This window comes from Malania oleifera, chromosome 7, assembly GCF_029873635.1.
Source record: "Malania oleifera isolate guangnan ecotype guangnan chromosome 7, ASM2987363v1, whole genome shotgun sequence".
In the NCBI taxonomy this organism is placed as follows: Eukaryota; Viridiplantae; Streptophyta; class Magnoliopsida; order Santalales; family Ximeniaceae; genus Malania; species Malania oleifera.
The window spans coordinates 5994819-6009191 of record NC_080423.1 but is presented as its reverse complement, the minus strand read 5'-3'; the positions used below and the strand labels follow the sequence as shown (position 1 = coordinate 6009191).

At 36.1% G+C, this 14373-nt stretch overlaps 1 protein-coding gene across 1 annotated transcript; it reads right to left on the bottom strand.

The window, feature by feature from the left end:
* Positions 1-320: 320 nt before the first annotated feature.
* Positions 321-13615, bottom strand: LOC131159578 (small ribosomal subunit protein eS6-like). The gene is made up of 6 exons (XM_058114600.1): positions 13461-13615; positions 13283-13347; positions 1630-1687; positions 1435-1543; positions 941-1213; positions 321-768 (listed from the first exon to the last, which is right to left on the bottom strand). Exons 1-6 carry the CDS (start codon positions 13464-13466, stop codon positions 530-532), a joined length of 750 nt encoding a protein of 249 aa, XP_057970583.1. The 5' UTR covers positions 13467-13615; the 3' UTR covers positions 321-529.
* Between the last annotated feature and the right edge of the window lie 758 nt (positions 13616-14373).

Genomic DNA, 14373 nt, shown 5'->3' with positions numbered 1-14373 from the left:
GGCACCAAGAAGATCCTATGTGCTTGGATGTAATCCACAAAAAATCAGAAGCGATTCAATGAAGAAATGAATGGTAGGACCTCAGCTGACGGAGCAGCAAATGAATTTTGATATAATAGAAAAGGTCAAACTGGATAAATTACCTCAAGCTTTACCCAAGCACACTTCACTCCTTTTAAGTTCAATAGTAACAACTAAATCCTTGAAGTTTCATGTTTAGGTTAGTCCAAGCTGGAACTGAAGACTTGCATATGAACTGTCAAAAGAGGAAAGTGCAAATCTGTAAAACAACTTCGAGAAGGTGTATGTAATTTACCAAAAAAAAAATGAATGGAAATTCCTAATTAAAATGTAACACAGAATACCATATAGAATCCACCAGCGCGTTCAAAATCCCAGGTATTTAGTAGTAAAGTAAACGAGACCTTGAATCTAAAGGACTGCCAAATTACCTCAACATGGCTAAGGTGTCCAGATAAAAGACAACAGAATTAATTGATCAAAATACTAACAATTGCACGACAGTGAGTTAAGCTGAAATTGATGGCTTAGAAGCGGCAGAGAGTTTTGATCTCCTCTTTGCTAAGCTCTCACTTCGGCGTTCTCGCTGCTCCTTCAACCTGCTGGCAAGAAGCTTTTGATACTCTGCTGCCTCTGCTTTGGCCTTTGCAATTCTCTTCTTTTTCTCTGCAATCCTTGCCCGTTTCCTCTGCAAAGTCAGTGGGGTAACCAGCCTCTGTATTTTGGGAGCTTTGCTGCATTTTTTACCTGCAAAGCATAAAACAAGAAACACCATAAGTTAAAGAGGGTGAGGAATACCAAACCAAAAACTTATGCTTGTAACTTCCAACAATCCTTGCAAAACGAAAATTTCTTGAGACTTTTTTGGTCAGCAAATTCTTTCCTGTACACAGTGCTTGCAAAAACAACACCAACTCACCAGATTTTGTTGTGAAGGTTCGACGGTACGTGTTAACATATTTCCGAACATCATCCTCCTTGGAGAGGTTAAACAGCTTCCGGATCTTTGATGCCCTCTTTGGACCTCTCATTCTTGGTTTCTCCACATCAGTCAGTCCAGGAAGATCATTCTCACCCTTCTTCACAATAACCAAGTTCAGAACTGAAAGGTCTGGGCTAACAATGCATCCACGAACTGATTTCCTCCTACGTTCCCCATTTCTCCTACCATGCCCACGGAAGCAGGGGGTCCCTGTCCAACAAACAATGATCCAAATTTGTAAAATCATGCAAAAAAAACTGCAACCAATACCAAGAGGCAAGAGCAATTAACCTCTCAGTTCACTTTCACACACCAATCGATGTGTACAACATCCGCACACGTGCACACAAATGCAGCATGATGCAAAATGTGCAGATGAAGATACAAGAGGGAATGAGACAGAAAAAGTCATGGCTGGATGGCCCACAAACCTCGGCTAAGCAAAAGACGGACACGGCCTTGAGTCAGAACTCCTTGCTTCATTGGAAAACCTTGCTTGTCACATCCTCCCATTATTTTAAATACATAGCCCTTGAACTCCTGTGAAGGGCGCAGAATGTGTCAAATTGTCAATATTCACCCTTGATCCACTTAAAAGGAAAAAACAAGGATACCAAAACATATACCTCGCCCAAAGCATCTCCGCTAACCTCCTGGGAGATCCTCTTGTCAAAAAAAGCTCGACTACATAATCATATTCAAAAAGTAAGGAAGCATTAGATCCCTTGTTTACTAAGGGAGGATTTGCATGGATAATAGCACAAAGATGCAATGACATTTCTTGTCACAAATTAGTAGTTAAAAACTTAAACAAAACATTGTGGCAGTCATTGCACAGTTCAATATTTGAGTAGAAAGAAGGAACAAACAAATGCTACACATAATTGCAAGGTTTCTCGCAACAAATTAGCTCAGTATGCACATTCATCATTCAAAATTTCAAACCTATTGAAAAATAGCTGGAAAAGCCCTTTGTGATGACTATCAAGCGGTCCAAAAGCAAGATTCCAAGCATGAGAAAGAATTCAGTTGGATATGCAGCTCAAAATATGTCAGGCATTTCAATTTTCATAGAGAATGAGATTTTATAAGGTGAGAGAATAATGCATTTCACATCTTGGTCAAACGTTTAAAACCAAGCCCTAGCTTCATGTTCCTCAGCCAGCAATGGGTTTTATTTATTATTTATTTATTTCCTGCTTGCAGAGAAGAGAGTGGAAAAACTTAAGCTCAATATAGAAAACAGCAAACCTTTGATTCCTCAATAATAAATGAAAAAGTAGGCATCTTATAACATTTTTTCCACATTAAAAAGGGTCCAATTCTGAAAAATGTATAGCATATAAGTTATCAAACAATTATGCTGATGAACTTTCAATTATGGCCAAACTGCCAAACGAGATATCCAGTCTGCAGAATGTATCAAGCATGTAATGCATATATTGCATAAAATTACAGGACTGAAATGTAATCCTACAAAGTCTGAAGGATTCTATTCTGATTTGCCTCAAGATAAAGCTAATCAAATTGCCCAAAATTCTTGGTTTTTCTATTGGAAAACTTCCTGTCAGATATCTTGGTTTGCCATTGGCGTCAACGAGATCAATGAGATCAAGGAAAGTGTATTGTTAGAAAATGTCTCAGCAAGAATTAATAAGTGGACTCATAATTCATAAATTGCTTCTTATGCAAGACGATTGCAATTAATCAAAACAGTACTTCATAGTATTCAAGTTTATTGGGCATCATCAATCTTCTTTCCTTAAGCTGTCATATATGAGTTAAGAAAGAAATTCAAAGCTTTCATTTGGAAAAGCAATGAATGGAATACCAGTTTCTGTAAACTGAAGTGGAAAGAAGTCTGTAAGCCAATTAAGGAAGGATGTCTTGGGATCAAATTAATCTCAGAATGGAATAAAGCTACAATGGTCAAACTGATATGGCAATTATGTACTTCTATGGACTCCTATGGGTAATATAGATTCATACATACAAGTCAAAGGAGAAGAGTTTCTGAGCAGTAAGATAAATCTCTACTGATTCTTAGATTTGGAGAAGATATTGAACATTAGACCTTTGGTGTATCCTCACATTAAATATATTGCTGGAAATGGAAAGAATATTTGCAGTCTTCAAGATAATTGCCATCCACATAAACTATTGTAATATGTGGTTCATATGTTGAGTGGAATACATGTACAAAGAGAAAACATGATAGAAGACAAGAATGCTGACTTGCGGGAGGAAACCGTCGACAGTTTGGCTCGGTTACTCAGCGTTGGTTTTCAAATTTTGAATTGGGAAGTTGGATAGGTTGGGTTTTGGAGGAAAAACCTCCAAGAAAGTTATATATACATGTAGTATGATGTAATTCAATGTCTTTGGACACAAGATAGTGAAAAATTCATTGCCGTTTGCTCTTGTGGATGTAGGCATTGCCAAACCACGTAATACTTCGTGTCATTGTTTTATTGCTTTCATTATAATTTGTGTGATTGTGTTTTCTGTATATATTTCACTGTTAAGTGCTGCATTGGGAAATTGTTTGTTTCCGCTACGCATTAATTTGCACAACAAATTGGTATCAGAGCATTGTTGTAATGGCTTCAGGAATTTCTTCTGCAAAGTTTGATGTTGCTAAGTTCAATGGAACGAGAAACTTCGGACTATGGCAAAGAAGGGTTATATATCTGTTAGTGCAGCAAGGTATGGTGAAGGCATTATACGGAGGTCAACCGGAAAGCATGGATGAAACAAGTTGGAAGGAATTGGAAGCAAAGTCTGTGGCAACTATCAAACTTTGTCTGGCCGATGACGTGTTCTATCATGACATGAATGAGGAATCTCTTGCGACTGTTTAGCAGAAACTTGAAAGTTGATATATGTGTAAGTCTTTAACGAACAAATTGTATCTTGAGTAGAAGTTGTATTGGCTTAAGATGGCGGAAGGTTCGGATTTGAACCAAAACATCAATGTGTTCAATCAAATAATCAGTGATTTGATGTGGGTTGATGTGAAGATCAACGAAGAATACAAGGCATTGATGCTATTGAATTCCCTACCTGCGCCTCACACGTATGAAAATTTAGTTACGACTCCAACATGGGGTAAAAAAACCCTGAATTTAGAATAGGTAACAAACGCTCTGCTGAGTTTTCATCAAAGAAAGAAGGCTAGCAATGAGATTTCACAAGATGAAAGGCTTGTGGTAAAGGGTAACCAAGAACATGGGAGAAGCAAATTCCGGAACGGATCCAATAGTAATAAGTCTCGGTTACAGTCTAAGAAGAAGGACATTAGATGTTTTAAGTGCAGGAAAAGGCACATAAAACTAGAGTGTCCAGAAAGGAAGAAGGGGAATGCAGAAAATCAAGAGGGTTCTTCAAAATCGGCGAATGTAGTTGAAGAGAGAAACTCAGAAACCAGTGATGGTGATATGTTTTCTATTTCATCGGGGCCAGATCGCCTCACGGATTCTTAGATCCTAGATTCGGTGTACTCTTATCACATGACACCAAATAAAGAATGGTTCAGCACCTACAGGTCAATTAATTCTGGTTCTATTCTAATGGGGAATGATGCTTCATGCAAAATAGTTGGAATAGGAAACGTCAGAATTAAAATGTATGATAGTGTTGCAAGAATATTATGTGATGTAAGGAACCACCGGATTTACGGAAGAATTTAATTTCATTACACACTTTGGATTGTAACAGATTTAGTTACAAGTCTGAAAGTGAGGGAATGAAGGTGTGTAAAGGCGTTCTAACGGTGATAAAAGGATAAAAGTTAGCGGAAAATATCTATGCACTGCTGGGTACTATAGTTGTAAGTGGAGTTGCAGTCGTAGATTCTGAGTTAAATAATACAATTTTGTGGTATATGCGATTGGGGCATATGGTTGAGCATAAGATGAAAGAACTTCATAAGAGGAATCTTTTGAAAGGTATCAACACATGCAAGCTAGATTTCTACAAGTTTAGTGTTCTTGGAAAACAGAATAGGATGCAGTTCAAAACAGCCACTCACAAGACGGAGGGTATTCTTGACTACATTCATTTCGATGTTTAGGAGCTAGTGAGAGTAGCATCATAGGGTGGAAATATGTACTTTGTGAGTTTTATCGATGATTACTCAAGGAAGGTCTGGGTGTACTTCATGCGGTACAAGTCAGAGACGTTTGCCAGATTTCAATTATGGAAAGCTGAGGTGGACGATCAAACTGGGAGAAGAATTAAATGCCTCAGGTCAGACAATGGAACAAAGTACACTGATTCGAGGTTCATGGAGTTTTGCGAGCAGCATGGCATAAGGAGATATTTCACAGTTCACCGAACACCACAACAGAATGGTGTGGCAGAAAGGATGAACCGAACTCTAGCTGAAAGAGCTCGTGCCTCAGGTTGAATGCAAGGCTTGCGAAGAACTTTTGAGCCGAGACAGTGAGTATGACATGTTTCTTGATTAACCGATCACCAAGAGCATCAACAGAGATGAAAGTTGCAGAGGAGGCATGGACAGGTAATGCGGTAGACTACTCCGGTTTGAGAATATTTGGTTGTCCAGCCTATGTGCACATTTCTAGTGAGGAGAGATCAAAGTATGATGTAAAGTCTAAACGTTGCATTTTTTTGTGATATCAGAAAAGTGTGAAAAGGTTCAAGCTGTGGGATCCAATGGCAAACAAGGTGGTGATCAGTAGAGACGTGGTTTTCGATGAGAATGTCATGGTGAAGCGTACTCAAAAAGAAGATGAAGAGAAACATGTGCTAGAAAACTAGAGCAAAGATGAGCATGTGGTGCATGTGGAGTTAGAGACTCAGGGCAACGATGACAGTACTTAGAATGCAAGAAGTTCTAGCTCGGGAAACCATCAAAATGACAATATCGCTATACACAGAACCAAACGCACTATCAGGCCACCACCCAGGTATGGGTTTGATGATCTGGTGTCTTATGCTCTCATTATCAGTTACAAAGATCCAACTACTTTTCAAGAGGCGGTGCACAGTCAGGAGAAAAGTAGATGGATGGGTACTATGGTGGAAGAAATGTGGTTATTGCATAAGAACCAGACATGAGATTTGGTAGAGCTTGCAGAAGAGAAGAGGGAGATAGGTTGCAAGCGGGTGTATAGGAAGAAGGAAGAAGTATCAGAAATGGAAGTAGAGAAGTCTAAGGCTCAGTTAGTAGTAAAGGGATACTCACAAAAGAAATGAGTTGATTATGATGAAATCTTCTCCCCTGTAGTTAGGCACACTTCCATCAAGGTAGTGTTGGGATTGGTGGCGCATTACAATATGCAATTTGAGCAAACGGACGGTAAAACAGAGTTTCAACACGATGATTTGGAGGAGCAAATTTACATGGTATAGCCATAAGGGTTCAGCCAACCCGGATAGTAGCATTTCGTTTGTAAACTGAAAAAGTCACTTTACGGACTGAAACAGTCTCCGAGGCAATGGTACAAACGTTTTGACTCCTATATGATCCGAATAGGCTACAAGAGGTGTGAGTATGATTGCTGCGTGTATGTGAAGTGACTTGTGGACAATTTGCTCATTTTTTTGTTGTTTTATGTTAATGACATGATAATTACTGCGAAGGATATGATTGAGGTAAATCAATTGAAAACCCGGTTGAATAAAGAGTTTGACATGAAAGATTTGGATGCGGCCAAGAAAATTCTTGGGATAGAGATTTGCAGGGACAGAACTGTAGGGAGATTGTGGTTATCTCAGGGCAGTTGTGCGGAGAAGGTGTTTGAGAGGTTTACCATGACTAATGCAAAACTAGTAAGTACACCATGAGCGAATCATTTTAAATTATCTATCACACAGTGCCCAAGGACGGATGATGATATTCGTGACATGTCAAAAGCCCTTTACGCTGGTGCAGTAGGGTGTTTAATGTATGCTATGGTATGCACAAGACCAAACCTGGCACAAGTTGTCAGTGTCGTGAGTAAATTTCTTTCAAATCTAGGTAGAAAGCATTGGGATGTCGTCAAGTGAATTTTTAGATACTTACAGGGTACTTCTCACTATGGCATCATGTTCGGCAAGCAACAAAATGATCCTTCAGTTGTGGGATAAGTTGATACAAATTATGCAGGGGATCTGGATGACAAGAGGTCTACAACATGATATGTGTTCACCCTTGTGGGAGGGCCTATTTGTTGGAAGTCTATGGTACAATCTCTTATTGCATTTTCAACAACTAAGTCGGAGTATATGGCAGTCGCTGAAGTTGCCAAGGAAGCGTTGTGGCTTACAAGTTTAGTCAAGGAGTTGGGTATACAACAAGGTGGAGTTCAACTACGTTGTGACAGTCAGAGTGTCATCTATTTGGCGAAGAACCAAGTGTATCATGCAAAAACTAAATATATAGCTATGAGGTTCCACAAGATCCGAGAGTTGGTTTCTTCAAGTGAACTTGTGCTTGAGAAAGTCCATACTTCTGAGAACGCAACAGATATCTTGACAAAATCGGTTACGACGGATAAGGTCAAGCATTGCTTGGACTTGCTGAATGTCTCCAATTGCTAGATGAGAGGCGGCCCCCACCTATTGTCCCAAGGTGGAGCAGCGAGTTATGTTTTCGATTTTTCTCCTAAACGGCGTATATTCGCCAAGGTGGAGATTGTTGTAATATGTATGTTGAGTAGAATGCATGTACAAAGAGAAAACATGGTTAGAAGATAGGAATGCTAACTTGCAAGAGGAAACCGTCGACTATTTTGCCCCGTCGAATGTTTTGCCAGGTGCAGAGAAACAGTAGACTATTTTTGGTGTTGTTACATCCACTGTTTGGTTTCGGCTTCAAACCGTCGGCGGTATGTCTAAAACTGTCGACGGTTTGGCTTGGTTACTTAACGTTGGTTTTCAAATTTTGAATTGGGAAGTTGGATAGGTTGGGTTTTGTAGGGAAAACCTCCGGGAAAGTTATATATACATGTTGTATGATGTAACTCGGTGTCTTTGGATACAAGATAGTGAAAAATTCATTGTTGTTTGCTCTCATGGATGTAGGCATTGTCAAACCATGTAATTCTTCATGTCATTGTTTTATTGCTTTCATTATAATCTAGGTGATTGTGTTTTCTGTATATTTCACTGTTAAGTGCTGCATTGTGAGATTGTTTGTTTCCGCTGCGCATTAATTTGCACAACACAGACCATTACTCGAGTATTATGGACATCATCTACAAATTGAGCTTGGAATTACTAAGTTCGCAAATTTGTTAGAATTAATCAATAATAAGACTAGAAATTGGCCAAAGAGGACATCTCAAATATTTTAACACAGAAGAACACACTTCTTTGTACGATGATTGCAAAAATGAAGATAGGATCAGTTGGAACTTCAAAGTCAATTGATTTTTCCATCTCCTTAGTCTAGAAATCAATTAGAGACAAAACTTCTGTCATTCCTTGGGCTAATCTCATGTGGAATAAGCACGCCATACCAAAACATTCTTTCATTTGCTGGCTTGGTATTGGAGATAAGAAGACTTCTTACTATGAACAAGCTAGTTAAAATGGGGAAAACTAAATGATGCTAAAAGCAGATTATGTTACTCTGTAGCTGAAACAAGAAGCCATTTCTTTTTCAATTGCAGCATTGCTCAAACAGTTTACAGAAGGATCAGCGTTGAATTCAGAATACTGGGGGTTATTATTCAGTGGGATACAAATCTTGACTGGTTAACCAAACTAGGCAATTCTCAAACTGAAGAGGTAGTTAAGATACCTTGGTCTGCAGCAGTTTATCACAATTATAAACTGAGAAATTCAGTTCTATATGCTGATGTAAAGGTTGATCCAGAGTATGCTATTCAGCAAGTCATTAAAGACGTTAAATTAAGATTCATCAACGTGAAAGGTTTTGAACTTATAGCTTAAAACTTAGACGCTAACTTCCTGTAAGCTTCATATGCAATGTTCGTACTCATTCCCCTTTTGGTAATATATGCATCTTACTTTTACCCACTGAAAAAATTATGAAACAAAAGATTTAAAATTTTCCCAAATAGTAATACAATCTTCTTACATTGATGGAGAATAAAGTAAATTACAAATAAAAAATAAATAAATTTTGGTTAACTCTACACGCTATCCATTTCATTATTTTTTTATAAAAAAATATGAAATCACCCCCTGGATAAATAACTTAAGCTATCAAACTTTAGTACATTTTGTATTCTATAAGAAACAAAATTTGCTAAAATAAAAGAGCATTTTTCCCATTTGCAAAATAGTATTACAACAACAATAACAAGCCTTAAGTCCCACTAGGTGTGGCCGGCTACATGAATCATTTTCTGCATTTTAAAATAGTATTATAATGAATAAATAATACTTAATAGTAAGATATAATACGTAATAAATAAATATATAATAAGGGATCTGTCTGGAAGCCTGACAAGCTGAAATCCTTATTAAGTTGAGGACATTGTTTAGAAAATGACCCAAAATCATCAAATTGAAATCAATTTCATAGCAATAACAAATTAGCAAAGCCCAAATTTGAAAACGCTTGCTTGCAATCTCCCAATGAGATTGTGTCCTATATGATTTTCATGTAAAATAATTCTTGAATTCTTGATTTTAAAAATTTATGTAGGAGTATTTTACACTGCATTTTGGATTTTTTGTTTTATGGATGCAACACCAAGTTTCCAAATCAAATGTAAGAATGTGCAAGACTGCATTTTTTTTTTTTGGGGGGGGGGGGGGGGGGGGGGTTTTAAGTATTATAAGCATAGTTCAGGCACCTGAATTTAAAAGATCTTGTGGAATTTACCCTCCATTATAAGTGCTTAATTAGATAGAAAAATATAAATACACTCCCACAAATCCACAATCTAAAGCAAACAATACAAGTGCATGAAAAAGGGGAAGGACTAAGGCAAGGATTACCATGAGGTCATTTCAATATGAATTTGAGAATTTAATCCAAGATAAATCAACATAGAAAACAAGAAATTCATGATTTCTACAGCATTCTAGAAGGTATTTGCCAGTTTAACATGCTTACATGATGCAGACATCACTAGTCACCCAAAAAAAATGGAAATTAGGATAAATATCTTAATTTATCCAAGTGATATCATAGTTGACCTATTTAGAAACAAGGATATCCATAGCTTCCAATATTGAATGAATCGTAAACATAGTTGTCAAATTGAGATTCAAGTCGTGAATCAAAATTCCAATTTTAGGAATTGAGAATCGAATCGTAAGATTCGGTACAAATTTCCAAAATCAATTCTAAGTTATATGCATAGATACATGAACAACAAGTAAAATAGTACAAAGCATTTAAATTTTTCCAATATAAAAATCATATTTCATGTGTATGCTTTTCCTCAGAAAATGAAAAGGGAATAAGTGAAGAAATATTAATAAAAAAATGAACTTGTGCTGTTTAACGGAAAGATATCAAGAAAAAATAATTAAAAACTGAACTTTGGGTGTTTTATCGACAATTTTAAAAAATATTTCAGGCATATCGTTTCTCAAATTAAAAATGAAAAAATAATTTACTTAAAAAATGATAATAATTGAACAAACTAGGTCAAAAAACCAAGTTTTGTATTTTAACAACACAACAAAATTTGAGTACAACCTTAGCAGAGTGTTTTGCCCTGTCTTCTCAATGGTAGAAAACAATATTCCTTCAAAAGTGAAGAATGGTTTAGTGAAGGCAATATAAGACCTAAAGTTCTTTTTTCTCCTCTTTTTAGCACAAAAATGCATGGATATGTGTCACAATCTCACATCCAATGTGTACTAGAGACATGGTTTTAATTTACACCAAAATATTATTTTATTTTCTACTTTTTCTCTCACTTTTTCCCTCTCTTTCATATATCATTCTCAATATACCAAGTGGCAAGAGGGGGAAAAGATTATAATGAGAATGACAATGATACAAAATTTACTATTTCTTTAAATACTCACAATAGATGCATTAATTTACAATTTGAAAATACTAACTTATTAGGAAAATATTTTATTTTGATAATATTAGTAATGTGATATTTATGCTCTATATTTTTCAACTTCAACCTTCTTTCTTTTCTAACTATTTTACATTTGTATTATTCGTATGTCTTATGTGTCTAATAGATTAAGGGAGTGTACAATGTATTTTGTTTTATTAATTAATTTAGCACACATAAGAATTTATCACAGATAAGAACAATGCGAAGTATAAATACACAAACACACATAATTTTTCTATCAATGGTGATTTAAAACAAATGTAAACTTGTTGCCCTTGCTAAATAACTTAGTTACTCAAACTAAATGATCCAAAATACACTAAAACTCTTTCTAAAAAAAGCTAAAAGCTTAAAACATGCAAGTACACTAATATGCACAAGGTTGTGCTTGCTTCAAAAAAATTAACGGTCATAACACCAGCTTCCCATTATGTAACATCCGCTACTCCTGCTTACCATTACACCCGTTACCATTATGTTACGCTGCCCGCTAACTTGATTTAAAACCATGACTAGAGAGATATTTGGCTTATAAGGAGGGTTTGGACTCCAACTAAGTGAGACACCTTTTATAGGACAAATTCGTGAGGCCAGTGGACCAAAGCGGACAATACCTCACAAGAGTTGGGTCCAAGACTGTTACATTTGATATCAGAGTCTCTGTGAAGGTACTATCATGTGAGTAGATCTGCTCTAGGGGTACTATCATTGGAGTGGATCCTATCCTATACAAAGTTGTAATCTACTTTGACAAGAACATCAGAGATCAGACATTACGGCTTGTCACGGTCTCACATCATATGTGTACTAGGGAGATCACACTGACAAGGACTTCAGAAAATGGATGGGAGAGCCTGTCACAAACTCACATCGGATATGTAATAGGGAAATCATGCTGACGAGGACATCAGAGATTGGACAAAAGAGTCTGTCATGATACCACATTGGATGTGTACTTGGGAGATCTTGGACTTATAAGGAAGGTTTGGGCTCCAACTAAGTGAGACGCATTTTATAAGACAAACACGTGAGGCAAGTGAGCCAAAGCAAACAATACCTCACTAAAGTTGGATCCAAGACCATTACAATATGGAGCCAAAGGTTATCATTAAAAAATAAAATCAATGAAAAAGGAAATGGGCTTTTGAACCAGTAGTATCTATCAGGATATAATATGCCTAGAATCATGTGAATTGATAGATTTAAATCGATTCATCATATTCACGAGGTGAATTGATAGATTCAATAATGATTCAATTGTTTTTAGATTCGCCAATAAGATTCGAATCAATTTGGTATGGAATTGATACAAATCGTGTGAATCGAATCATGAATCGTAAAATTCTCACAACCATGATCATAAAGACCTCATTTTTGGTTTGTGGCGAAAAAAAAAAAAAAGGACAGGAGAAGCTACATTTTCCTAGTCTAATAGGCGTAATTTGAAATTATTCAATACAATAAACAAATACTTGTACGTGGTATTTGGGAGCATAGATTTGGGGCCTTGAATTTGGATTTGAATGTATTTGGACCAAATTCAATACAACTTTGCATTACATTTAGTCCAAATCCACACAAATCCAAACCTACGGGCTCTCCCAAACATACGGGTAGGCTATTCTTAAGGAACATTTAACTTAGTTTACACATTGATGACAAATTTTCTCTTCCCCATTTTAGCAAAACAAATCGCTCCAGTAACCATTGGTAAGGAGGGACACCACCCCAATTATAACATAAGATCCTTTTTTTAACAAAAACCCAATGAGATAAGGGGGACTTATTGTCAATTAATCAATTATATGTATAGCCTTCAGTCCCCCAGTCCGGTGATCAAGAAAATTGGGGGACAAGGAAGAGCTTTTAATAGTCAAATTTTAGTCTCATAGGCTTCTGGACAAGGAAAAATAATAATAACTTAAAATTTATCCAAGATAATTAGTTCTATGAGATCAAATTTAAAGGAAGTTTTGTTTTGCTACGTCTTAAGCTAAAAAAAATAATAACAATAAGACTTGGGAGTTATAATAGGCAAATTATCTGAAAAGAAGTTGTCATCCACTCAAGAATATTTCCCAAGAACGGATGACAAGTTCACACTGCTCAGTGTAAAAATATCAGATACAGTAATACTTATTCGATCACCAATTTTAACGGATCTCCGCACAATAATAGACACGCATTATACAGTATGAATACAATAAAATATACAGGCGATTCAAGGCAATTATATTCATGAATCAAAAAGCAAAAGAAAGTTTCTTACAGTTTCTGATCATCGTCAATTTCTAGCTTCTTCTGGCATCCCGTAGTAGGGTTTGCAATATTGAACTGAAAACAAAAAAACAAACAAATTAGATGTGAAAAGGATAAAACGATAAAGTCAATTAGAGCAGAAGAGAGTGTGTGTTTGTTTTATGAGAGAAAGAGGCTGGCGCTCCAACCTTCATCTCCCCCGGCGGCTGTGAACACTGAACAGAGAGCGGAACGAAGAAAATGCCCTGGCCCCTATTCGAGTGAAGAATTAGGGCTTCTGTGAATATCAAGGTGTGGCAAATGGGGCAATGCTAGCGACCCGTTTTAATCAAGTTTGGGTTGAGAGCGAAATGATCCGTTTATATTCGGGTCTATCCATATCCAATCCAGAACAGATTAGCGAATTTGGATCCAACATAGCTCAAGTTAAATTTAAGGTATGTCTACTTTAACTTTTAATAAAATACTTATTTAACCTTAAACCCTAAACCCGAGATCTTAAACCCACCAAACTTAAATCTAAAACTTATAATTTTTATGAATATAAATATTTGTGTGCTATTGAGTTCAATAAATAGGTACATTAGATTTTTACATGATATTTATTTTTGTTATTTTGCACAAAAATTGTTTAAGTGCTTATGTCCATAAATTTGTTTATAGTAATAACTTGCATATGAGACTAAAATAATTTTTCATAGAAAATAATGTACAAGTTGTGTTGTATTTCTTTGATACTTGAGATACAAATAACCTATAAAATATTATAGCAATGAAGAATAATGATGAATCGAACAATTACAATTTAATTTGTTTCTTATTTTATCCATGTTAGATATCAAGGGAATATAAATTTTTACCACGTCAAAGCTCAATTAAAGTCTTAATGTATAGTTGCATATAAGGACAAAATATTTGGCAGATAAAATTCAGCAACACCCCTTGACCTCTTTAAAATAATATTCTACCCTTTGTATTTTCAAAAACTACCAAGCAACCCCTTTAGATTTAATTTTATTAACAAAATGAACATTTCATTAGTTGACAGTTAGTCAATAGTTATGTATATGTGAAAAAAATTTAATTTTAATCATAATAAAA